The following is a 25,445-nucleotide window of genomic DNA, read 5'->3' on the forward strand; positions in this document are numbered from 1 at the left end:
TGTTCACACTCTCCACTTCTTATGAGCAAAAAATAACTCACCTCACTCCAGTTGCCTACTATCCAGTAGGCATCACTGGGCAAACTGTTGGATGTTATTACGTGGCTGTTGTCTGTGACATTCATTAAAACACCTTCAGATGCTGCACTTTGGCTGTTCAGAGCATGCTTGGGAGCTGAGGATTGTGTGCCAGTGGTTACGGTCTCAGGCAGCTTTATTTCTTCTCTGCTGTCAGTCTGGTCCCTTGGGGCACTACCAAGCTCTGTGGGCATTTCTGTAACCAGTGCCTGTGGGGTTGTTACCTCTACAACAGGCATGTCAACTTGCAGACTGACATAGTTTGGTGCTGTTGGAAATGCCAGCCCTTGTGCTGCTCTGCTAACAGGATTGAGCCCAGAAAGGTCTTGGTGATGAGATGCTGGTGGGGTCTGAGAAGTCACACTCTCAATCTGAGTGACAGGAGAGGCAATGTCCAAGGTTGTGCTTCTGGTCCTGATTTCAGGATTGAGTTCTGTGCTGTAAAAGTGATCACCTGCTTTCTTGCTGACTCCAAGTGGCCCATCAGTGTTGTCAGATTCCTCAGTTAAGTAATCATAGCTGGAAGTTATTTCTGGGTTACTGGTAAAAGAGGAAACAGGAGTGTCCTCACTTCTTTGCATCTCACTCTCTGCAGTAGAAACTGGCTCACTTTTAGAAGTGTTTTCAGCATGTCTTATCATTTCAGTACTTAAGCTGTTATGAAAAGGCCATGAAGTACTATTTTGATATGAGCTATTTTCAGTAGAAACAACTGGGTAATTGTAAACATCACTTGATTCATCAAAATTACTTTGTAATGTCCTGTTGGCTTCTCCCTCTTTTCCTGAGACATTGACCAAACCAGAGGACGTAGGCAAACTGGGAGTTATACTTTCATGCTTGGGTGTTTTTGTTGTTGTATGGAACCTGGGGTTTGGTCTGGGTATTCTGCGAGGAAGACTCCGTTCAGGATTGGCATTTGTTTTTCTGATTATGATCTTGCCTCTTCTGGGTGCCTGTGGGAGAACCAGAAATCTTCCAGCAGAAGGGCATTGCTGAAGACCACACAGGGCCTTGGAGTTTGGTCTCTTGGAACTATCACATGGCTCATGATTATTTTTGGCACAGGTGACATTACGAGTCCTTATTCCACCACCACAAGTGACTGTGCACTGCAAATGAAACAGAATTAATGTATCTCCCCTGCACAGAAGTATCAGATGGTATGTGTTTATAATAAAGAAGCATAATGACAAATAATATATTATAAAGCTTTTGCTGAAGAACAATTCACTCTAGTGATGTTCTGCTACCATGGAGTTCTTTCCAAATTTTTTGACAGTAAACATCACCTTGGAGAAATAGCAGTGAAAAAAGACTACATGATAGAGACAAAATATTAAATTAGTATGATAGAATTACATTTCTTCATTGACTCACAAAGTCATTTAGCCAATACCTTTTCCATCAGATTTATAAAAAAGCAGTCTAAAAACCTGGTATTGAACCCACACCTGACTGGCTCAGTGCTGCTCACAGTGCCACAAACCTGCTGTGGTGATCCATGCAACTCACAGACCCTCGTTCACTTTATGAAATGGATTTTTCATTCAGTCTTAGTACAACCATGAACTGCTGCCAGAGCTACTTGCATGTCTGCTCTCAATTAGAGACTACCAAAGTAATTAGCCAGCCTGGTTTCTATTTAAATGAGAGCTGCTGTGTATAAAAGAGTGCTGGGAGCTAAGGAGACCCCAGCTAAGGATGCAGTTTTTCTGTGACATTTTTCATCCTCGGCCCCACAGGTACAGCCATGCCTTCAACAGCTGTCTCTCAACTAAGGATTTTGTAAAATCACACTTCTCTGGTTGGAGATGCTAAGGCTGGATGAGTGGTTGAGTAGGAGTGGAGATATTACAAAAAAAACCTACTGGAAGAATTCTTCCTAGGATGCCTAACCAGCTGCTCAACATGAATGATGAACTCTCCTTTTGCCAGGACTTCATTGCCCCTGGCACATTTAACTCACTTTAGAGCTAGTCTGGGTAACAGGGCATTAGAAACACCGGTGACTTCGTGTTGCTGGATGTTGCTGGAGCACTCTGTTGTTCACAGCTGTAAAATAATATCAGCTCTGCAGCAACAGGAGCAGGAAAGCAACCAGTGTAGCCTCACAGCAGACAGCTTCATCAGCTTCTGTCATTTGTGCAGGTGAAATACCTGTCCTACACTCTCTCTCCAGTTTCTGCAGTGGTAAAAATGCATTTTTATCAGTAAATTGTAAATATAATCAAACAGCACATGAGCACAAGCACTGTGCCATTCTTATATAATTGTACTGCTAGTCATGTAAACTCAATCTATTTTTACACAAGTATTTAAAACATGGGGGTTACTCAATTAACAAAAAATCAATATTCTGTGATGATGGTTTGTGAGCAGCATAAACCAATCCAATACAGCCACAAGTTTTAGTTCAGTGTGTGACTCTGTTCTCATAGCAGTGAGTCTAATGAAAAAAAAAAACTGAGGAGAAAGATCTTCCTTGCAAATACTATCTTCCCTTCAAAAAAGAAGGGAAGATAGTATTTACAGCAGGGAGGGACCCTCAACAGTCATCCACTCCAACTGCCTGAGCACTTCATGACTGACCAAAAGCCAAAGCATGCTGCTAAGGGCACTGTACAAATGCTCTCTTAAGCACTGACAGGCTGGGGACATTGAACAGCTCTCTAGGCAGCCTGTTCTAGGGTTTGACCACCCTCCCAGAAGAGAAACGCTTCCCAATGTCTAACCTGAACATCGCCTGGTGCAGCTCTGAACAATTCCCATATATTCCCAAAGCTATACGAAAAAAGGCAGAGCCTTGGATGCAAGAGATATGAATGTAAAGAATTTAAAAAAGCTTTGCTGACCTACAGAGATGACAGTAGTCATCCCCCTAGTCTGGCCCACAGCAGCCACTGCTCTCACACAGTGAGAGCACTAAGCACACCATGTTCTACAGTCCCAAAGCTCAGCAAATTAACACGCAACACTTTCTGAAGTCTTTAGGAAGCAGGGTTTGGATTTTTTTCCTGCACAAAGGATTTATGATCACATTAAAGTATAGAAAAGTATTTTACAAAAGAATTAAAAAGGCAAAAGAGCAGATCATTCATCCTTTTTGCTGACTATAATAGGTCATTTTGAGAAAAAGTTCAATGTTTCAGCTAACATGAATTTACCTCAGTCCAGTTGCTCACTGTCCAGTCAGATGGGCACAAGATATCTCTGTTGCATGACAGATAGGTCTTTGGTTTAAGCAGGTGCTGGCACTCTGTGACATCCAGTGCTTGCTCATCAGATCCCACTGTCTGGATGCAAAGTACAGTTCTCTTCTTCAGCCCTGTTGGGCCACATGTGGTCGAACATTTCTGCCACTCCCCTGCCCACCACCTGAAACCCAGCAGGGTGAGAAACATCAGAAAACAACCCACCACAAGCATGTCAAGGAAAGGTTAGAGGCTGCAAGAAAAAGAGCCAGTAATTTAAAATCTGGGCTCAGATCTAAGCTCTTCACATTAAGTTCAGATCACTCAAACTCTCCCATCCACCCTGTGCTCTAGTACCAGCCAGACAGTGAAAGACAGAAGACAGAAGTAGGCAGGATTTCCAGACAAAAGCGGACAATAAGGCATTATGCTTCAATAAAGTGTAAAATCTACTGAGTAGGGAGTCCTTCAAATCCAAATCTGAAGATCTGCTAACAAATCTACTTAAGCAAGTACTCAATTTACTCTATCCCATTGTTTGTTTATTGGTGCCTCAGTACAGAAGAGTTAACAAATGAGAATCACTGGAGAGTCTGTAATGACAGCACAGAGGGGGAAAAGGTCCCTTCACCCACATCTAAGCAGCCAGTACTGCACAAATACTCAAACTGGCTCTCCACAAGGGTTACTTCCCTCCACAAGGGAAGCAGTGAGGCACTGACACAGCCCCAAAACCAAGTTAGTCAGAGCTATGCTGCATGGGATCAGAGCCCTGCAGCACTGTCCCTCTGGGCATGGTGTCCAGGCCTGCATTAGGACGGACTTTTCTGTACTTCATTCCTTAACAAAGCAGAAACAAGCCAATTATGTGTCTCTGTTGTGATTAAAGTCAGTATTCTATACTGTGGTATGCAATTTTCTACCAAACTGAGGGTAACTTTCCTCTATAACAGTATTTTCCAGTGCAAAACACCTTACCAACAAGGGCTCTTCCCTTTACATTTGGTTCACCTTAGCATTTCTCCAGCACCATCCAACTATTTTTTCTCATGCTGACCTAGAGCAGATTGTGCACCTGCATATCTCCCTTCTGTGGTAAGAAAGAGGAGCAAAAATTTCCAGGTTTCTATAGTTTGAGAAGCACTGGCATCAACCGTGACATTTATCTGAAGATTTATCTTTATAGTTGAAAAAAAAAGGAAAAAACATCAAACCAAGAAAAGCTTTTTTCCTTCAGTTAAGCATGCCCTAAGGAAGAATACAACTTCAAGCTACTGCATAAAAAATCTGGCTGAGCTCTAAACTCTAAGGCACAAAAGCTCCTAAACAATATTGCTTATTCCAGAGTTTTCAAGGAGGTCACAACAAAGCCTTATAGTGAAAACAAAGCAGGAATATATTTCAAAAACACCTTTCTATTAAAAAGACAGAAAAAAATGCTTTTGGCTTACAACCAACAGTATTCTATTGGTTTTGGCTTGTTTTGTTGTTTTTTTTTTTTGCTTTTTTTCTTTTAAGGTCCATGAAGTTAGAGACAAAATAATCCTACTCTGATAAATACATCAAAGTTCAGCATCCAGATTTATAACAGTTTTTATGCTTAGTCACTGTTGATAATCCCTCTCCCCTTCCTACTGTAGTTTCCATGTTCCTTAATTAATTTTTATTTCCATTGCAAATGAGCTGCCACTGATGTCGAAGGCACTGGTATCTATTCCTAATAATTAAAGAAAAAACAACCCAAACAACCAAGACTCAGAGCCATCAAGCTACGATACAGCTTATTTGTGCAGCCATCTGGTCTTCTCTGTGGTACCTACACCTATCTTCTTCCTGTTTAGTAATCTATACATACAGCATTTCCTTTTAAGTTACCCCAAAGCCCCTCATGCCACTGACTGCTTTGCTCCAGAATGCAGTCCATGGCACCACAACCCAGTGGTAAGGTCTCTGGACCAGATTAAACTAAAAAATATCCCAAAATATATTTCTAAATAAACTAATCTTTCCAAATTAAACTAAAAATATCCCCTAATATCTACCCTAATAAAATATCTACCCTAAATATCTTTCTCCTCCTCTTGCCTTCCTTCAGATTGCTTCCTGTTCTTCCAGGTCTGCAAACAACAAAGGAACTCTAACAAGTAAATAAAAAGTAAGTACACCTCAGCTGAACACAGCAATAAAAAAAAAAAAAGTAAATTATCACCACCTGAATCAAGCCATTTCAGGGTTGTTATCATCTCTTGCATCTTCTTTACAATTTTATCTCTTCTATAATCTTGTAAATTGCTGACATTTCCGCACAAATGGAACACAAATATGTGAACTGCTCTATTAATGTTAATGGGACCAGATTACATATTTCGAGGTACAGATATGCTAAACTGACACCTCTTCCCCCTCAGCATTTTCAAATGCCTCTGACTGAGGGTTTAACAACTGGTACATTGAAATACCAATCTCCAAGCAATAAATTATCAGAGCTTACCACAGAACCTACCTTGAGCAGCAGTAACGGTGTGTGATTAACTGTCGTACACAAAACACTTTTTAAAAGCTGTGGAAGTAGTCAGGAAAGTCAGGTGCTCCACAGTTAGAAAATCCCAGAATTAAGATTTTATTCTACTCCACCTTCATGATCAAAATAAAACTAGTCAGCCAGGTAATCTTTTCTGTAGACTTCTTCCTCACTCAGTGCAGGTAACTTCAAAAAAACTTGCTCTAACTGGAAGTTTACTCTGAACAGTAAGTGGAATTTTTGATGTTGTGTTTTCCTATTTTCATCCTAGAGTACATGCATATGCCTAATAATCCAAGAGCCAGAAACCTGACATGGAATCACTTGTGCTCCTGTCTCTTCATGGTTTCTGCTTGAGGACCTGAACTGCGGCATCTCAGCCAAAGGGGAACAAAGGCAGAGCAAGGATGGAAAAACAGCCAACATCCATTTGTCTGTTCTGGTACAGGATGCCCCGGAGCAGGCTCTGGACCACAAAGAAGAGAGTGGCACCTGAGTGACTGCTTTGCCAAGCTGTGCTTATCTTGGAGCTTTTGCTCTCTCCTCACAGCACAGAGGCATAACCAAAACTGGACGTGACTGCCAAACACACACCCAGAATTAACACAGCAATCCGAGCTCTAAATATGCAACTTCTGAGAGGAAATGGCCAAGATGTTGGATCTCCCAGCCAAGCTAAAGACTGTGGTGAGAGACTGGGACAAGCTGGTGGGCACTAAAGCCTTACAGGAGTCAGCACCCAATTCTGGTTTCCGATTCTAGCTCTGGCATTTACTGCTACAGCAACTGAATGGTTCTTAAGTATTAATGCATCAACAGATCCCTGCAAAGTGAAATGACTGCCTTATCTCCATAGACAGGCATGGCACAGAAAGATTGTGGTAGCAAACAAACAAGCAAAATGCACAATTTAGATAATTAATTTGCATGAGCACTGCTTTTCTTCAGACTGTCAGAAGAGAGATCAGCCTGTCTGGCTCCTCTATGGTGAAAACAACTTCAGGTCGTTTTGAGCTGCAGGTGTGAGTGTTCAGCTCTTCTGCAATCAAGCCTGGGACAGAGATTGGAAGAAAATCTCATTCTTTCAGGTGGCTTTCAGCTGCCTTAAATGAGACTTATCTTTTCCTCACAAACTGGGTTTCTAAGGCTTATTACAAATTAGGCAGAGCCCCAAAGCCTGTGACATAGTCCTGAGCTATACACAGAAGATGTGTGGTGAATGATGTGTGAATCTTGTTGAAAAAGCAATAGCATGGAATTCTGGGGCTATGGGGCCAAAAGTTCCCTCCTTCCCATCATGGCATGTCACACCTAAAGAGAGACTGTTGGCTTTCATGATGTATTTGTCCAGCATCAGGCACAGCAAATACCAATGGTTCACTGATTCTCACTCTCTGCTTTGGAATAGAAACCAAGATTTCCTATTCTTATTATGCTGTTGGAAGTGTACTAAGCAGTCTGGAAGCAGGACAATGCAATAACAACAGATAAAAAGTAGCAGATTCCAAGTACTTTTAAAATAATCTATTTATGGTTACTCTGTTCAAGTGGGTAGTTGAGTTAAAAAGGCTCCAGACAATTTTCTTTACAGGGGAAAGCAAAACTTTATTCACAATGCTGTAAGTAGTTAAAATCTCACTCTTTTTCAAGTAGTATCCATTGATTTTAACATTAACACCTATGGGACTAAATACCTGCCTACCAAAGAAACATTCAACTGGAAATCATACTCCATAGCATGATGTGGAAAAAAGCAAGCATTTGTGCTACAGTCTTGATGCCCTGCATCTAACCAGTATCACTGAAGCAGTATATGAGGGATGTATAACATTTTAACTCTCAGCTGTCCAGCCAACTTTATTTTGTTCTGAATCAAAACATGGCATACATGTATTGTGACAATTTTTTTCATTTTCCTCTGAATTATTTTAGGAGAAAGTATAACAATAAGTGTAATAATAAGCATAAAATAAATACAGAGTAATTCAGCTAACAAGAATGTTAAGGCTCACATTTCTCAGAAGTAATTTAAATTTGTAATTTTAAATCTGTAATTTAAACTGTTTACAACTGACTTCCTCAAATGGATTAATGAAATAAGATCTGGTTTGTGAAAGCCATAACCATTTTATTCTTTGTCTATAGCTTCTTTTTGATAAATTATCTATTTCTTATTTAGCGGTCTAAGAGCATGTTTTTCACCAGCGTGATTTAGTAAAGAACAGCCACAACTTTTTGGATACAACCTACTATAAAGCACCTGGTACACTTTTGAGAAGTGGTTCACTGTTGAGAAGTGCAAAGTCATCCAATGACTTCAGTTCTGTGGCTGCAGCACTAAACAAAGGTCTTCTGCAGGGTTGTGTTTGATAGCACTGTCCTCACTCCTCTGGCACAGAATTTAGCCACCTCTCTACAGAACACTTTGTCCTCAGCAGCTCCACGTGGACTCTCAGTTATCCCACATAATGCCACGTGGGACAGTCACACCTGCCTCCAGCATTAAGACTTTCTTTAGAAGCAACAAACTGCACTAAGTTGTCTCGGGTTTCAAAGGAAGATTAGTCCCTCTGTCTGCATTAGAGGTGACACATAGGCCAGGGAAAAGTGAACACCAACTGACCCCATGCTGGGACTACAGCCTGGAACAGAGAGCAGATTTACAAGAGGAAGGGCTTGGGAAGAGTGAGAAATAATTTGTTCTTTGTTGCCATCTCTTGTGACAAAAGAACTCAGGGCCACCAACAGAAGATAGTGAGAGGCAGGTTCAAAACAGTTAAAATGTGGTGGTGCTTCACACAGGCACTAGAGCTGTGGTGCTTCTTGCAGAGGAACTTGTATATAATAGAAGTTTTTCAAGGCTGCAGGGGGAGGCTGGATGAGTGAAGTTCATTGGAGGTTACTTATTACACAAGCCATAAAAACGTTGAAATGCCTTGAATTAAAACCAGTTGGAAGCTGGAAGAGCACTACGAAGAAATCTGATTTATGTTTGACTTATTCCTCCTTAGGCATGTAGGCCCTGCTGAGAGCCAGAACAGGGACTCAGTCCCTTGGTCAAGTTTCTACAGTCACTTTTGTGTTACTAAGAGAAAAATAAATATGCAACATGACTCTAGAATTAAATACATATGGTTTTCCTGCACTGCACTTTGTTGTGATTTTGCTGTCCTCAGAAGGATGACTTGTGGTTTTCCCTGCAGCAGAGAATGAGCTCAAGAAGCATTACAGGCTGTCAGCACACAAGAGCTTTTCTGCCTGTCTGCAGAAGAGTTTGGTTTATGTATGACATTGTGCAACAAGGGACAAATGCTCCTCTCTCACATTCAAGAGCTGAATAATGTTGTCACAACAAATGGCATAAATTGTTCATAAATTCCCAGTTAACTGGGAATTTTTTAATTGATAGTACAGTTTATATATGCCATGAAAAAAACACCTCAATACGTATGGGTAGTCCCAGCTCTTAACTAGCCAAGTATTAAAAGGTTTGGTCTACTTTCAATTGATTTCCTGGCAATCTACAAAGAATTATGAAATGCTGGTAGTCCATGCTGCAAGCACAAAGATGTAAATCCCACAGAAGCATCATATACTGTTATGAAGATACTTGGAAACAACTAATAAAACCAACAACCACACAGAACTTTTAACATCAAAGTCTCATGAAATTCACTGCTGACAAATGCAATGCAATGAACCCCAAGGACTCATTGCTTTGATTTGACTCTGCCTGAACTAGAATTACTAGGGAAAGACTGGTGAACCTTCGTGAACAGCATGATAAACAACTTTCACAGACAACAGAAGACAAAACCAAAGTACCTAAAGCATGAAACAAAAAACAATACTGATCTCTTTCAGCAAATCTGTGCCTGTTGTACAAGCCCACAGTTCTGCAGGCACCAGGAATGTTTAGTCTTTCTTACCTCACTAAATGCTAAAATGGTAGCACAGAATGGTAGCAAAGAAAAATGGCAGCACAGAAGAACCAGAGATTAATATAAATTAAGACAATGTTACGAGAAAGGAAGGAATTATTCCCATGCGATCACGGAATTAAGCTAACTGCACTTAACTCAAAGTTATAAATAAGAAGGAACATAACAAAAAATGCCAAGTATTGTGCTACAAAGAAAGTACAAAAATTAGTTTTAGAAGGAGGCATTTCAACTCATCACCTCTGTAAAAAGGACAAAGGTGTACTAAAAAATACTGAGAAACAACATCTAAAGGCTCTGCTAGTTGTTTTCGGAACACACAGTAATTCTTAGCTCACCTGAGCTAAGGCAAGAATACAGTTTTTAAATAAGAACCTATGTGGTCTTCAGGTACATCTGTACCCAAACTGAACAAAAATAGTATCTAAACACTTGAGAGAACAATCTCTGCCATTTCCAGCACAGACTGCTCAGTAACTTGACTTAGAAACCTCTCAGGGTGGCTCACTTCTGATTTGTTTATTGTAGGGATTCTGTCACCTTGCTCTGGAACGCGTGGCAGCCCTCACCAAGGCACCATGGAAGGCTGCGGGTGCCATGCCAGCCTGGCATCAGGAACAGCTTCCCTTGAGCAAGGATGCTGTTTCCCACCCCCAGAGCCTCCCAGAACCCGATACCTGGGCGGGCAGTCCTGCTCGTGGCACTTCTTCTGCCGCCCGTTCGGCTGCGTTGCTGGGTCACAGAAGGAATTCTTGACGGCTCCGCTTCCCCTCCGCACGCAGTGGGCGATCTGCCGCCGCAGCCCTGCCAGAGACACAGGGAAAGGAGCAGTAATTCCCGCGGGATGGGATGAACTGCAGAGAGAGACACAGGGAAAGGAGCAGTAATTCGCGCGGGATGGGAGGAACTGCAGAGAGAGAGATACACAGGGAAAGGAGCAGTAATCCCCGCGGGATGGGATGAACTGCAGAGACACACACACAAGGAAAGGAGCAGTAATTCCCGCGGGATGGGATGAACTGCAGAGAGAGACACACGGGAAAGGAGCAGTAATCCCGCGGGATGGGATGAACTGCAGAGAGAGACACACAGGGAAAGGAGCAGTAATTCCCGCGGGATGCAATGAACTGCAGAGAGAGAGAGATACACAGGGAAAGGAGCAGTAATCCCCGCGGGATGGGATGAACTGCAGAGACACACACACAAGGAAAGGAGCAGTAATTCCCGCGGGATGCGATGAACTGCAGAGAAACACACACAGGGAAAGGAGCAGTAATCCCCGCGGGATGGGATGAACTGCAGAGAGAGAGACACACAGGGAAAGGAGCAGTAATTCCCGCGGGATGGGATGAACTGCAGAGACACACACAGGGAAAGGAGCAGTAATTCCCGCGGGATGGGATGAACTGCAGAAACCCCCAGGTATGCGCATCCTTCAGTCAAGCTGAAAAGGTTAAGCGGAGCTCTTTTGGATCAGATCAGAGCTCAAATGACAGATTAGAAAGCACTTTCCTTAATGTATTTGTTAGCCTCAGAAAGGGCTCCTGCAGGCCCTCAAGCGGGTTTAAATGGCTATGAAGGGTTCTCGAGTTACCCACAGACAAGAGGAAACGCAGCAGCAGCATCAGGCTATTCACAGCAAGCCTGGCTTTGCTGACCTTTTCTCTGTTCATTGGGAAGGCTGTTTAAGCAGAACACAAGCCAGAGCCACAGAATAATCCTGTGACTCTTAACGTGAATTCAACTTTTAAGAAGTTTTGGTGCACATTTTGACTGAAATATGAAAATGGTGATGAAAAATGTCTTCTATTTTCTAAGTAAATAATACACAACATTCAGCACAAGAGGCAAAGCACAGTGGTGAAGAGACACACAGAAACAATCCACACAAACCATTTGGGTTATTTCCTATCATTTCCATTTATACAAAACCCCACTCATCTCACAGAAGGAAACATGAACCAAAATACTACATTAACCTAGTGTGAATCTAAAGAAAGCCAGTTTCCAGGAGCCTGCCTCCCACATAGTTCTGCAATAATCTGAGGCAGATCTCTTGCTACAACCCAATGTAAACAAAAGTATTGCAATATTACAGTTTGAAAGATTGCCTTGAGACTGATACAGAGGCATTAAGATAGCCCAAACAAATCTTAAGGACTAAAAAGACTGAAAAATCATTTATTAACTCTAATTAACTGTTCTATTTATTCACAACAATTAATACACACTGGTAGATCACTGCACCTCTATAACTTTTATCTTCCTCCTGGGATGCACAGGGCCTAACAGCACTGTTATCATGGCATAAAGGGTAAGTGTTAGGCTATTTAGCAGTATGTTTAGGAAACAAGCTTTTTCTTTCCTCAGACCTTCTAATAGCTAGTGTGGGAAATGACATGGAAGATAAGAACAGCAATCCATAGAAAATAATTGGGAAATAGTAATATATTCCTCTATATACTCATAAGATCATAAAAAATGTTATGGTTGGAAAAGCCCTGTAGGATCAACAAATCCAAACATTAATCCTGCACTGGCTCAAGAACACAGAAGAGAGTTTTGCATATGTGTTTGGGTCATTTCATAGAAACCAATGGAAACCTACATCCCTTTTTTTTACCACCTGAGAACATCAGGTATTTGAGGAAATGCTTTCACTTTTTGATTACTTTCAGACTTCTGAGACATATAAAACAATTACTGACTACAGCACAAGATTTGATGACTGACTCTGCTCCAGTCAGATATGAAGGCTGATCTTCTAGAGCAGTGATTAGTGTCACCTGTAAGGGAAGATTCAGGAACTGAGGCACTCAAGGGTCCATGGTCCATGGTGCAGCTACAAGACTGAAGCAAGCCTGGACATGGTGATCTCACATTCATAGGTGACTTCAAACAGGAGAAAGCTTTTTGTCTCAGTGCAGAACTCCCAGGGAGCAGTGCTCCCTTGCATGACCTGGTATAAATGTGACTAGAAAATTCAGCCAACTTTCTGCTAGCTGAAAACAAATCAGCTGGCAGAAATGTTTCTGTTACTTTCAAAATCATATGTTGTTGTTCACAAATACAAACAACACGGAATCTTGCTTTGATACATTTTTAGTGTCATTTCAGCTGCTGCAATTCATTTTAAAGCCCCTATAAACCTTTGCAAAAGGTTTTGCTTTGAAGCTGGACATCCTCATAAAATGACCAGCTGACATCAATGAACTAGTTTATTCTAATAAACAACCTCTTTATGAAAGTTATGTGAATTCCCACTGTAGTTTCAAAATCTCTGGCAGCTCAGCTCCAAAGCTGGAAGGAATCCTATATGCACATAGAAACACACACATATGGCTGTAGGTTTACATGCTATGACATAATGAAATAGTTTTATCAGTTTGAGCAAGTTGAACTAGAAAACACTGCAGAAGAAGACAACTACTCACTACTGACCTTGCCTCAGCAAGTATTTACAGTTATACAAGTTAAGAGGGTAATATCCTATTTAAGCCACAGACTAAAAATTCTAAATATACTGAAACCTCAGTAAAATTTGATATCTAAACTTTTTTTTTTCTGAACGGCTTTGAGAGGTAGCTGTTTTCCTCCACTCACCACTTTTACTTCTTTCTGAACTCAATGCTGATTAGTTCACCTGATGTGTACTATCTCAGTTCTGTGAAAAAAACCTTACAGGTATTTCTGGGAAAGATAAGAGAAACAAAGATAATCATCAGATCAGAGAATAATGTTCATTTCACTAAATGTGCTCAGAAATTCCTTCTAATTCTCTGTGACACTTCATCCCTAATGCAAGACTCTTTAGATGTGAGGCTGACCCACACATACTTTGATTTCTCACTTGGTTTGCAAAGAAAGGTACCAGTTCAAAGTCATCTGGGTGTGAAAGGCTTTTGAAAGAGAGATTAGAAATCTTTTTGCTGCAGAGCCCTCGGTTTGGGCTATAAACAACAGAAATTAAGCATCATAAGCAAGTGCATAAAAGGTGTATGAGAAACACGCATATCTGACTTCAGAGCTCATTTGAACATGTAATTGTCTGAGCTGTGCACTTAGATAGTCTGCAAGGAGTCCACTTTATATTTGAACGAGCAAATTATATTCTGCACCTGCACAAGTTATGCACAGAATAGAAGTGCCAATCTTTACACTTGCAGTGCTATAAAACTCAGACACACAACAGTGAACGGAAACAGTGACCTTTGTATTCTAAAACCAACACTGCAAGTGTAGGAACACTTGGAGATAATTTTGCAGAGTGGCCTTTACAAAAGTTGTGAAGGATTTAGAGGGCACATAACAGTTAACCCCAAAAAGAATCTTAAGAGTTAAGTCCTTTAGCAGAGCTTTGAAAATCTGCCAATTACCGATACTATCTGTGGAGAAACAAAGTTTTGATGTTAGCTAATATTCTCCCTTAGTTGCAGCTGTGCTGTGATATGCTTTTTGTTACATTTAATGCCACTCGAAGCTGGTTCTAAGAAACAAGACCAAAGCCTTTAGACAAGGAGGAAGCATTTGTACTTGTAATTCCAATATAACCCATTTCATGATTATTTAAAGAATGAATAATAGGTAGTTGGTCTAGAAAAGAACCTCAGTGACAGATTTAAATTAATCTGCATTTAGAAAAGCTTACAGGCTCTACCAGCTGTCTTAAGAGCAGGCTCTGGTGGGACGGCTCTTGTCCGGAGGGTGCAGCAGTTTGCAGGACACCAGTGTGCAAACATTCTGACTGCAAAGCAATTCCTTTCAGCACAAAGCAAATGGCAGGAAGAGATTCAACCTGTCCTGCACTCAGCACAGAGAAAGGGTTATGACTTTTATCCCCTTTGGTGCTTGTTTGCCATGAACTGGATTGCAATGTAACTGCTTATGTATTTTATACATTGCATAATCTGTTTCTCCACTGTGGAGCTGGAGAAGGATATGCATCAGGGCGTGGCGTGGTGCAACCTTGAGGTGAAGAATATGGGGGAAAATATGTCCAGGGAGCTGCCCTGAGCTTATTCTGGAGAGAGACAGCTTCACTCTACAAAGTTCTTATTCATCACTGGGACTTTTCCAGGTACATTTCCCATGGATAAGGAGCCGCACCATAGGGCTAAAGTCACTTTTTTCTGTCTTAGGATTGATGAAGATTTCCTGCATCAGTTCATTGCCCTGCCTAGGGAATTTCTTATTCCCCAATGCAAATGTTCTTTCTTGGCTCCAGAAAGCATTTGTTTGTATTGTTCTGATTTCTGTGGCTACCAAAGGCTGAAGTACCCTTGGATTTATTGTTGTGTATTTGGCCAGTGGTGATGAAAGCACCTGTGCTGGATCTTTGGCAGGTCCAGGTTTGCCAAAAGAACAGAAGTCTAGGTAAGGATCAATTTCTCCACTGGCTGTGGCTGTCAAAGTTAGTTCAGCAGTTCATCTTTCGTTTTATCCTAAAAATATTGATTTGTTGTTTACCAAATGGTAACAGCAATAATCCTTAAAAGCTATTTACTACTAACATTAGGCTAAATAAATACAGCTTTTCTTATTTATCTCTCTGTAGACTTATCTTCAATAAGACTTGTCCTGCAGCATACCCATAGCAGAAGATGATCTTGTCTACTTCAGTGCACTTTTATCTTATAAACTTCTCAGAACACTTCAAATGCCAGTGATTTGGTACAACAAGTGTGTTACTGCCAACAGCAATAAGTTCTGAATTTAAACAGAGTGAACATACACATAAAATCAATCACATTGTTCACAGCCTGGAGGAAGTTTTGTGGAAGTCAGAAGGAAGTTTTGTGAAAGTCACTTGGACATCAGAGAGAATTTCTTCACTGAAAGGGTAGTCAAGCATTGGAACAGGGTGCCCAGGGAAGTGGTGGAGTCACCATCCCTGGGAGTGTTCCAGAAACAACCAGATATGGCACTTGGGGCCATGGTTTAGTTGATGAGGTCGTGTTTGGCCAAGGCTTGGGACTCCCTGATCTTGCAGGTGTTTTCCAACCTCAGTGGTGCTACAAGCAGTGATGCTGGTCCACATCCCTATGGCCCAGAACACAACCAAATACAATGTGAACCTGCAGAGAGCTGCAGGCAGATTGGCTCATCAGATTTCCCCACTCCAAGTGATACACTGGAGCCAGGATTTCTGTGTTTTAATGAGCAGGGAGTGAGAGACAATACCCTAAATGCATCACTGCATCAGCAAACTACATCCTTCTTTAGACCTGTCCAGTTACTTCTCTAAACACCCATATCTCAGGGGAGAGAGGGCTACAGGTTTATTAATTTCTTTTCTTCTGTCCATGAAGGAATGCAGAGAACTGGTGAGGTGTCAGTGCCCTTCATAAATTGGGATGCACCTCTTGGTTCCCCTTCCAACTGATGTCACCAAGTCCATAATCTTGTCAGAAACACATGATTTCTACTTACACAAAGGCAGTAAGCTTAAAAAACATTTATTATTTATTAACAGCAAAAATGCAGAGGAAGCCAATTAGTAGATAAGAACAAAAAACCTCACATACCACAGTTACCTATCTAAATAACCCATGGGGCAGCAATCAAAGCCACATCACACAGTTTGTTAGCCAGAAGAGAGTACACAGGGCTACAATTTACCTAGTAAGAAACAGCTCTGGGAAAACTGCAGCTAATGTAAAAAGAACCTCAAAACAGCATAACAAACAGTCTACTAAATCATTCCTCTTTTTATCACAGCAATTTTTACATTAAACATGACTCAGAACTAGGCTGGTATCAGAAATAAACTTACAGAACACAGTTAAGCAAAACCACTTGTTCTGTGCACCCATTTAAAGAAAATGGTGGGTGTCTCCCCATCAGAAAGCATATAAAGTTTTGTGCTGAGAGACTCTTCTCAAAAAAATCCAGGAAAAAGTCACATCTATCTAATCAAGTATACATATATATGAATGAACACACTTCTCTGTAATATGTTGATTATATATATATATTTTTAAATAATATATGGATGTAATTGGGATGGGATAGTTTATAGTAGGCTTCTAAAAGTTCTTCTTTTAATCTTATAAAATTAAGTAATAAAATGCTTTTTATCTGAACCACTGAAAATGCATTATTTTAGAGTCTTCCCTGGCAGAAGAGATTTAAAAATGTCATTCCTGCAATGATTACTACTTTTAGAATCTGAGTTTGTTACAACACTTATTTGTCCTTTTCTTTTCTTCCACAGAGCAGTTAAAAAAGCAGTAATTACTGCTTTTACCAAGTAATTAGCAAAAACAACTAACAAAACTCTAGCATTAGAAAAGGTCTTTCTCATATTATTGGTCTTGTTGTAACACTGATCTTCTACTCTTCTGTACAGTTTTCACACTGTACAGAATGGTCAAAAAACAAGCTAATGGTTGTATCTCCAGAATTCTGTGAAAATCAAGAGCTATTTCAGACAGAAGGCTACAATTCCTTTCCCCCAACTTCAGACTTCCCTTCACATACAAGCTTTTTGTCACATTTTCAAAATAATTCCCACAATAGATGGATAAAAAGATTACTAATGGAAATGTCTGGTCTTTTTATCCTTATTGTTGGTTTTCTACAAATATTAGCTTGATCTCATGGATGTTACTACTTCAGAGGAAGTTCTGGTAGCATTTTTGTGAGTTACCAGAAGCCACAGCTTCCAGACCTGTTGTTAAATTCTACTTCACAGTCATCATTCTGCTTGTCTGGCTTAACGTGCTGCACAGAACTACAGTATAACTGCAGTGGTACCCAAGCTGTTGCCAAACTCGCAAAGACATGGAAGTTCTCAAGACTAATAGCAATTAAGTAACTATTGAGCAATGTACATAAAAGAGTTGTTACTTGTCAAGGCAGGACAGAAATGAAGAATATTTTTTGTAGTTATTATATAGAAAAGACTTAATAGGAAAACAATAGTAGGTTATAAATTTGTATTGCTGGAAAGAAGGGCTATGGTGAACAGTATTGATAAAAACATATGAGGGAAAGAAAACTGCACCTTCTTATTTTGGTTTACAGAAGCTGAGAATTTCAGGGCAGGTGTTTTAGAAACCTTTTTGACTTATATAATTTTAAACATTTTTATTTAGGAGTCAAAATACATTATTCACAGATCACAGAATGGCTGGGGTTGGAAAGGGCCTCTGGAGATTATGTAGTCTCACCCCGCTCCTAAAGCAGGGTCTCCTGGAGCAAGCTGCACAGGATCACAACCAGGCAGATTTTTAATAGCTCCAGAGAAGGCGACTCCACAGGCTCTCTGGGCAGCCTGTTCCAGTGCTCTGCCCCACTTAACATAAACAAATTATTGCTCACATTATTTCTGAAACCCTGTGATCTGATTTCCCACCCAAGGCAGATTAAAGAACAGTCCTCTTTGAGGACTACATCTGTAATGAAGGAAAACAGTAAAAAAAAGGAAATGAGGAATTACCTCTTCCACAGGTAACACTGCAGGCTGTCCACTCTCCATATTGCCAAAAATACTCTGGCTCTCCAATCTCATTCTCATTACTTTCTTCTTTACGTACAGTGTATTCATACTCGATTCCAGGGTTAGTTTCTTGAAAAAGCAGCTGGAGAGAGTGGGGTTTATTAATTGTTTAATTAATAATCTAGTGGTCAAAAGCTTTCAAAGTGTGAAACTGGAGTAATTAAAGCTGCCCATAAAGTCTGATACCAATTCAGAGAGCAGACTTGTAAAATTTCTACTTCTTTTTCGCCAGTGGCATACATTAATCTTTCAAAGACACAGTTGTTTACCATGCATTTCTGCAATCACAGGTGGAAATAAATGGGTCACCATAATTGGTATTCTACTAAATATAAAAAAAGATAATGCAAAGTCCATCCAGAACACCCCTATGCTGCTGATTAAGAGCCATTGCCTATCCCTGTTATTAATTATAATTTTACTACCTGCTGAAGCAGCTGTTACAAAACAACCATTAAGTCAGAAAATTACAGATGCTATTCAGACACTGCTTTAATATTATTTTTCAGTGTTTCTGAATAAAGAAGAAAAATTCCAACTGAGAAGGGGTACTCAAGAAATTTACCTGAGAGAGAGAAAGTAAACATCATCAAGGGAAAAAAATAGTTCAGCCATGAACTTTTACTCTTCCTCCCAATTGTACTAAAAGTGAAGTCTGAGCACGCTTTAGTCTTCTCACCAGAAATTCAAAGTGTGAAAGTGGTTTCCCATCACACCCCTAATACTTCTTTTGATTGCATGGTGGATACACATGCAAACAAGAATGTGAGAGATACTTCCAAAGATCAAAAGGCCAGTTCCAAATTATTTTTTCAGAACCGACAGAAAGTGGTTATATATAAGTCAGAATCCATAAAGCAACATGAAAGCAACAAAAGAAGTCAGCTTCTGTGGATGTTAAGTGGGTCAGTTTCACTTACCATAAGCTATTAACCCATCTGTTATGCTGCATGCTCTCCTTGCTCTCTGTAAGCTGCCACTGCTGTCAGCTGTCCCTAGCACTCACTGTTCACAGCCTGACATCAGCTCCCATTTGTGACAATTTAATTTTCATCTGGATCTGGTTCACATCACAGCCATGTGTTGGTTAAATTTGGTAAAAGAGACAAGAAAGTTTGGGCAAAGGACTGACCAACTACAGGCAGCAGGACCCCTGTTCTAGTGGCAGCACAGGATTATACCAGCCTTTAACAAATATTGGAGTGCAATACAGGACGTGTCCCTAGGCAGGATGAACGACCCTCAAAGAAAGGTGCTTATTTCTCTCCAAAACAGCTCAACTGTTTTCATTTTTTTTTCTCAAGACATCACATTTACAGTGGCTTATATGCCAATATACATATTTTCCCAGCCCCACTTCCAGGGCCCCAGCACATTCTGCTGCCATGCAAATTAGCAGGTTCTGCTCCTGATGTCCTGCTTACCTGAATCCATATTGATTCATTGGTGGGTCCTGGAGCAGTCAGATTTTCTAGATCCCCTGTTCTGTCATATTGAAATATTGTGCCTGCCACTTTGTATTCACCATTCCACTGGATGATAAAGCCTCCATTCAGGTAGTATTTTTCTGGGTCTTTGCTTCGCATAGCAAGGAAATTTCCTGATTCTGTAACTTCCATGACTTTGATTCCTCTTGCACCTTTTGGAATGAGCCCAATATCAACATATCCTAAGAGACAAGAAAAATTTATGGAGGTGAACAACAGAAATGTCACTGCATTTTACTTATTTGTAAGATTATTAAAACAACAGCTTTGCTTGAAAAAATACACAAATGTGCTGTCACAGAGCTGGTATTTCAGCTTGTTAATAGTGTGACTTTTCAAGTCAGGGTTTCTAGTGTCAGCTGGAGAATAGTGTTTAGGCAATGCTAGTGACATTTAAAAGGAATGCAGAGGTGAGTGACTTTCAGAGCTGTGCCAGGGGAAATCTACTCCACACATGAGCATCAATCTACTCCACACATGAGCATCAACATTTCCAAATTCGTGCCTGAGGGGCTCTGGCATACTGGAGAAATGCCAGGGAGTTCCAGCAAGTTAACAGCCTGTTGTGGGAAAGGTTTTTTTTCAATTTGCAAAAAAACATTTTCATTTATGTTATGTTCATTTACCCAGTGTACAGGAATGCACAGAATTCCATGTACCTTCTCTTAAGGCATTTAACTTCTCTGTGACAACAACAACAACAATAACAAAAGACTGTTTTTCAAATGCCTCAAATTACTACTATAAATTCACCACTTTTTTTCAAACTACTGATCTTCATACCAAAGTTCAAGGGCTCTTCATGCATACGTATCTAGAGAGTTTTGGTCTGTATGTTAAGAATGACCCAAAGCATCTATTACAGAATTTTGTTCACATCACAGGCAATATGTGACATCAGACTCTGTGCTTCTCACCTTACAGGAAGCTGCTATTGTTGTTGCTACAAAATTGTAAAAATAGGAAGTTCACATATATACTTGAACACAAACACAGGTAGCTTTCTTGTTATTCCCCCTAGCTGAGCTTTAGAAATTAGATGAATGACATTGTTACAAGCTGGTGCACTGGGAGTGTGAGCTGCACTTTGTGCTGGTTTACTTCAGCACTGAAACATGAGTTCCCCAGTTCTCATCACACCTTTCTGAGGTCATGAATTAAATTCTGAGAATCACATCCTGTTCACCTTTCTTGTGAAATGAGCTTATCACCTTTGATTACTCACTCACACGAGTGAGGTAAACCATGCTGGGCATGCTAAACAATCTGCAGTATCAATGTTCTTCTCCCACCAGAGCTATTTATGTGCTGTACAACAACCTGCTGCTGTAAATGAGAGTCTTTAACATCTGATTTTCCTTGCAGCTGTTTTGCAGTGTAATAAATATTGATTAAAATGTCTTATGCTGCTTATGGTACAAAACAGAATCTGTCTACTTCAAGTCTTTCCTAATTAGATTGATAATATATAATTATACATATGGATTTCCAGTGACTGATGTTTAAGAAGGAGCATTTTCTGAATGTTATCTTTTGCAAGTCTCCTTGACTGACTGGAAATCCAAACACTTTTTTCTAAGTGAATCAGTTTTTTCTAAGTGAATGAAGTTAGAAAATCTGGAAGCTCACTGAATGACTTATATTATTCAGGAAATCAGTGGTCTAGGTCTATTGTAAGTAACCAAGTCTAATGATTCTCCCAAATGTTCTATTCATTCCGTGAAGAGAAGACACGTTGCAAACACAGTGTGTGATTATGTAACTAAAGGCTTGATTAGAAGGCATACTTACAACCAGGAACATGAAAAATCTTAATTATGTCACATCCTGGCAGCTTGGCTTTGCAATATTGATGTTCTTTTACAGTAGGGTTGGGTTGGTTGGGTTTTTTTCTATTTAATTAGAATATAATTTGTTTAAAACACAAAGCATAAAAACTGTAAGACAATTTGTACTCTATTGCAACACAAAAGCATCTATATCCTTTCAAGATTTTGCATAGTTATTTTTGCCTGAATCACCTGCTGCTGCTCATAAACCTTATTTTAAGTGTATTGCAACTGTCTGGAAAGAGAAGTTATCATTTGTTCAGTATATCATCCTCTGCCTCTCCCTGGCCCTCCCCACCAGCTAAATTACTTCCTGATTTCCCAGAGCCTCTCACTGATTCCCAATAAACATTATCTGATTTTGAAAGGAAAGCTAATCAGCAGCAAGTTTTTGAGCTTGTCACTCAACATAATAAATTTTTGGTTTAAAATTCTGTGGATGGTGTTTATGTAATTGTTCTTGGTTATGAGGTTTCGTTTGATAAGGATCTAGAGATCCAAGATTCAATAACAGTCAAATTGTCAGCTGTCTTACCTACACACTGGGCTCATTAAATCCTAGAGCAACCTTATTGTGGGTGCTTCTGCACACCTGTGAATTGGCAACCCTCAGATGCTATTAATCCTTCCCTTTTTAATTAAAATTAAATCTATGTGCTCCCAAAACAGACATGAACAAATTAATGAAACCCGTGCTGTATGCACAGCTCTACAAGGACTGAAGAACTTGTTTCTCCTTTCCAACTTCAAGGAGAAAAGAGTAGTTTTACTCAGGTCATTAGCACAGCATTGCAGATCAAATGATGACCAGATCTGACTATGCACAGAGCATGCATTCTTTTCTGGCAGAAGCATGATTCACTGAAACACCCATTTACAATTTCCCACACAGATAATCACTCAGTTCTCAATGAGAAGCGCTTTAGTAATTTTTACATGGAGAAATTACTTCACCAATGGAAGAACTTAAAGGAAGGATCCCTATTACCAAATCCTTCACTTTGATTAAACGTCATCTTCACGGTACGACAAGCAGAGCCATCTCCCAGGCAAACTCCACACTGGTCTTCTGTTGCGTTGGAATTGATCTCATAATCACAGCCAACAGCCTAGAAGGAAAAAGAGTGTCAGAATAAATGCAGCCTCCACAATGAATTACTCAGAGCTCATCTATCACTTCACTTCTGAGCAGGGGAGTAGTATATATCCTGTATAGTGTATTACACCAAGTGAAAAACAAACCAACAAACAACAACCATCATCATGTCACAAAACATACAGTAGTGACCAGTCACTTGAGACAGAAATGTACCATCCAAATGGCCTCATTTTATCTGGGACTGGCCACTATATCCAGGATTTGTGTCTGCTTTCTTATGTCATAGAGCCATCCACAGGTTCCTGGGAATGCAATGCAGTAACAGAACTGAAATCTCTGCCAATCCCCCTGGCAAAGAGAAACTCTTCAGTAGGCATGAAATTTTACATCAATGACTCTCTAGCTTGCCAGCATAGAGGCATGGGTCCAGATACACTGGGTCAAGTGAATCAAGTTCTACTAAAAATATTTTTCCAGTTTATGCTTGCTACAGGAAGAAAGTCAGAGAAAAATGTATTCATCCTGAGTCAGGAAAAAACTTCCTTGCCCAACCCAAAAATTCTGTGCTCTTACATCTTTAAATTTCAACAGAATTTGCATTTGGTTTTGGGATTTTTTTCTGTCTCTCTTCAAAAACAGGCAAGATTGCAGAACACAGTATAAAGTCCAACACTTGGTGGTTGTTAACAACATCTAAGATACCTGGAGGCCTGTGATACAGATGAATAGCCAGAAGTCTGGTAGTATGTCAAGGTTTTGTCTTGGTTTGAGATATGGTATACAGCATCATAAAGTCACCCCCAACAGGTTTTCTCAGCTGATTTTTCTCAAGCTTTTAGGTGCTTTATCTGCCAACCCGTCTAGCCCTCCTGATGTATGAAAATCTGGTATAGGAACCTCTTTTGATGTTCATCTTATTTTACCTTCAGTACATCAGCTACTGTATATTTCTGCAAGATTCTGACAGGAAAATCCATCTATTAGACTAACCAAGGTATACAGGCTCCTGCATTTTTTAGTATTTTTCTATCATTTTCAGCTTAAGAAATACCTGAACATTTGTCTAAGTGCCAATGATTTAATGAACAATTACAGAAACAGTGAGAAACATAAACAAGGAAAGTCCTCAAGCTACAGATGGTGCCAAACTGCAACACTTAAAAGAAGATTCCAGAAAAGAGATGCATCTATCACCTACTGCCAATTCATATCCAGAACCTTTCACACCAGCTCTGAAAAGTCACAGCCATGTCAAAAAGTTCTGCAGAAGCCTCAGCTTCTCCCTCCTTTCTGTGAAGGCCACTTTCAAAAAATGGAAGGTTTTGTAATGTCTTACACACAGACAGATCCTGGCACCAAGGACCACACTTATGAGCAGCACAGAAGGCTACAGAGATAACGATATGTTAGCAAGGTGACTAACTTTTTGCCTCCAAGTATGCAGCTATTTGACCAGGGATGGATTTAATCAACTATTTGGAATGCAGAGACACCACTGCTACATGAACAGGATGTTTCTTTATCTTTCCAGGAGTTCAGATCTGTCTCTTCACCAGTTTATCTTTAACACTTCCTAATAATTTAGAGAGGCTGAAGTGTTGCTGTTTTCTCAGTGATGCATTCCACAGTACACCTACTGTACTATTAGTACATCTGTTAATCATCTCCAAACAGTGAAGTCATAGTTATCTGGCTAATAATTAGACCAGAGAAATAATAAGACACTCTGGAGAGTCATAGAATTTGACTTATATTTATTTTCTATACTATGTACATATACACTTGAACAAAAAGATGGGCAAAGTCTGAAGATGGAACTCTTGTGCTTTGTGCTTTGCTATTAGAAAACATAATTAATGACTGCTGGGAGCTTGTATTTTGAACGTCTCTAAAAATTACTTGTCTTCAAATTGTATATTTTTTTGCCAAATTATCATTTTCTGGTAGAAAATTCATGGTTCGGGAGAGGTTTCTATCTTTTATTTACTGTGCATTCTTTTCTGAGAGGCTGCACACAGAATTAATTTATCTATTTCACACTGTCAATCAGATACTTTGAAATGAACATCGCTGAGCATATTTCCCTACCAAGTACTGTGGGGTGTAAAAACCCCCCAACAGGTTTAACTAATTACTTCTGATTAGAACAGCTGCAGCCCTGGCTCTAACTGAAATGGCAGCAACACAGGATCATCCCTTCCCTGCCTTTGGGATTAGCAAATCAGTGCTTCTGCATGGGCTGTACTCAATGAGCTCAGATCTTTCCCACTTGAGCATTTCCTTTAGCAACAGGTCTGTGGAATCAAAATATGGCATCACTGTGATGTGAAGAGAATCCCTTTGTCCCTTCCAATAACAGCAGAGAAGTTTGTATTTCAGTGTTCTTCTGATATATTAAACAGTTTGTATCTGATCAGATATGAGCCTGACCTATACCTGCAACCTACACATTCCTGGGGTTTTGGAATACCCAAGAATGAGGTAGGGCAGACAATTTACTCTGCTACAGTAAATAAAGTCTTTGCTTAATTCCCCAGTGCTGGGGTGCTGCTGGTGCTGCCATGACCTTCACATGTAACAGCAGGGTCTCATCTTACAAATCCATTAAAAACCATCACGAAGCAATATTCTCATGTCTCAGAATAAACAGCAGTCATTTACTCCAGATACATTTCCATGAACTTTAATTTCCAGACCATGTTTTCCTTTATCACTCCAGTGAATACCACATTATTTTCATCATCTATTATAATAATTTCAAGATGCTTCGTTCTTCTTTTCACTTGCTTTCCTCAT

General features: G+C 40.1%; 1 protein-coding gene across 1 annotated transcript in view; it reads right to left on the reverse strand.

Annotated features, from left to right (window-relative positions):
* The window catches only part of ADAMTS12 (ADAM metallopeptidase with thrombospondin type 1 motif 12), a 149,335-nt gene that overhangs the window by 17,379 nt on the left and 106,511 nt on the right, over positions 1 to 25,445 (reverse strand). The window contains exons 14-19 of the mRNA XM_039709900.1: positions 22,539 to 22,659; positions 19,659 to 19,903; positions 18,175 to 18,316; positions 10,412 to 10,538; positions 3,246 to 3,456; positions 42 to 1,190 (exon numbers count right to left, since the gene is read on the reverse strand). Coding sequence (XP_039565834.1) covers positions 42 to 1,190; positions 3,246 to 3,456; positions 10,412 to 10,538; positions 18,175 to 18,316; positions 19,659 to 19,903; positions 22,539 to 22,659 — 1,995 coding nt within the window. The remainder of the gene's footprint in view (positions 1 to 41; positions 1,191 to 3,245; positions 3,457 to 10,411; positions 10,539 to 18,174; positions 18,317 to 19,658; positions 19,904 to 22,538; positions 22,660 to 25,445) is intronic.

This window comes from Passer montanus, unplaced genomic scaffold (assembly GCF_014805655.1).
Source record: "Passer montanus isolate IOZ18808 unplaced genomic scaffold, ASM1480565v1 scaffold22, whole genome shotgun sequence".
NCBI lineage: Eukaryota > Metazoa > Chordata > Aves > Passeriformes > Passeridae > Passer > Passer montanus.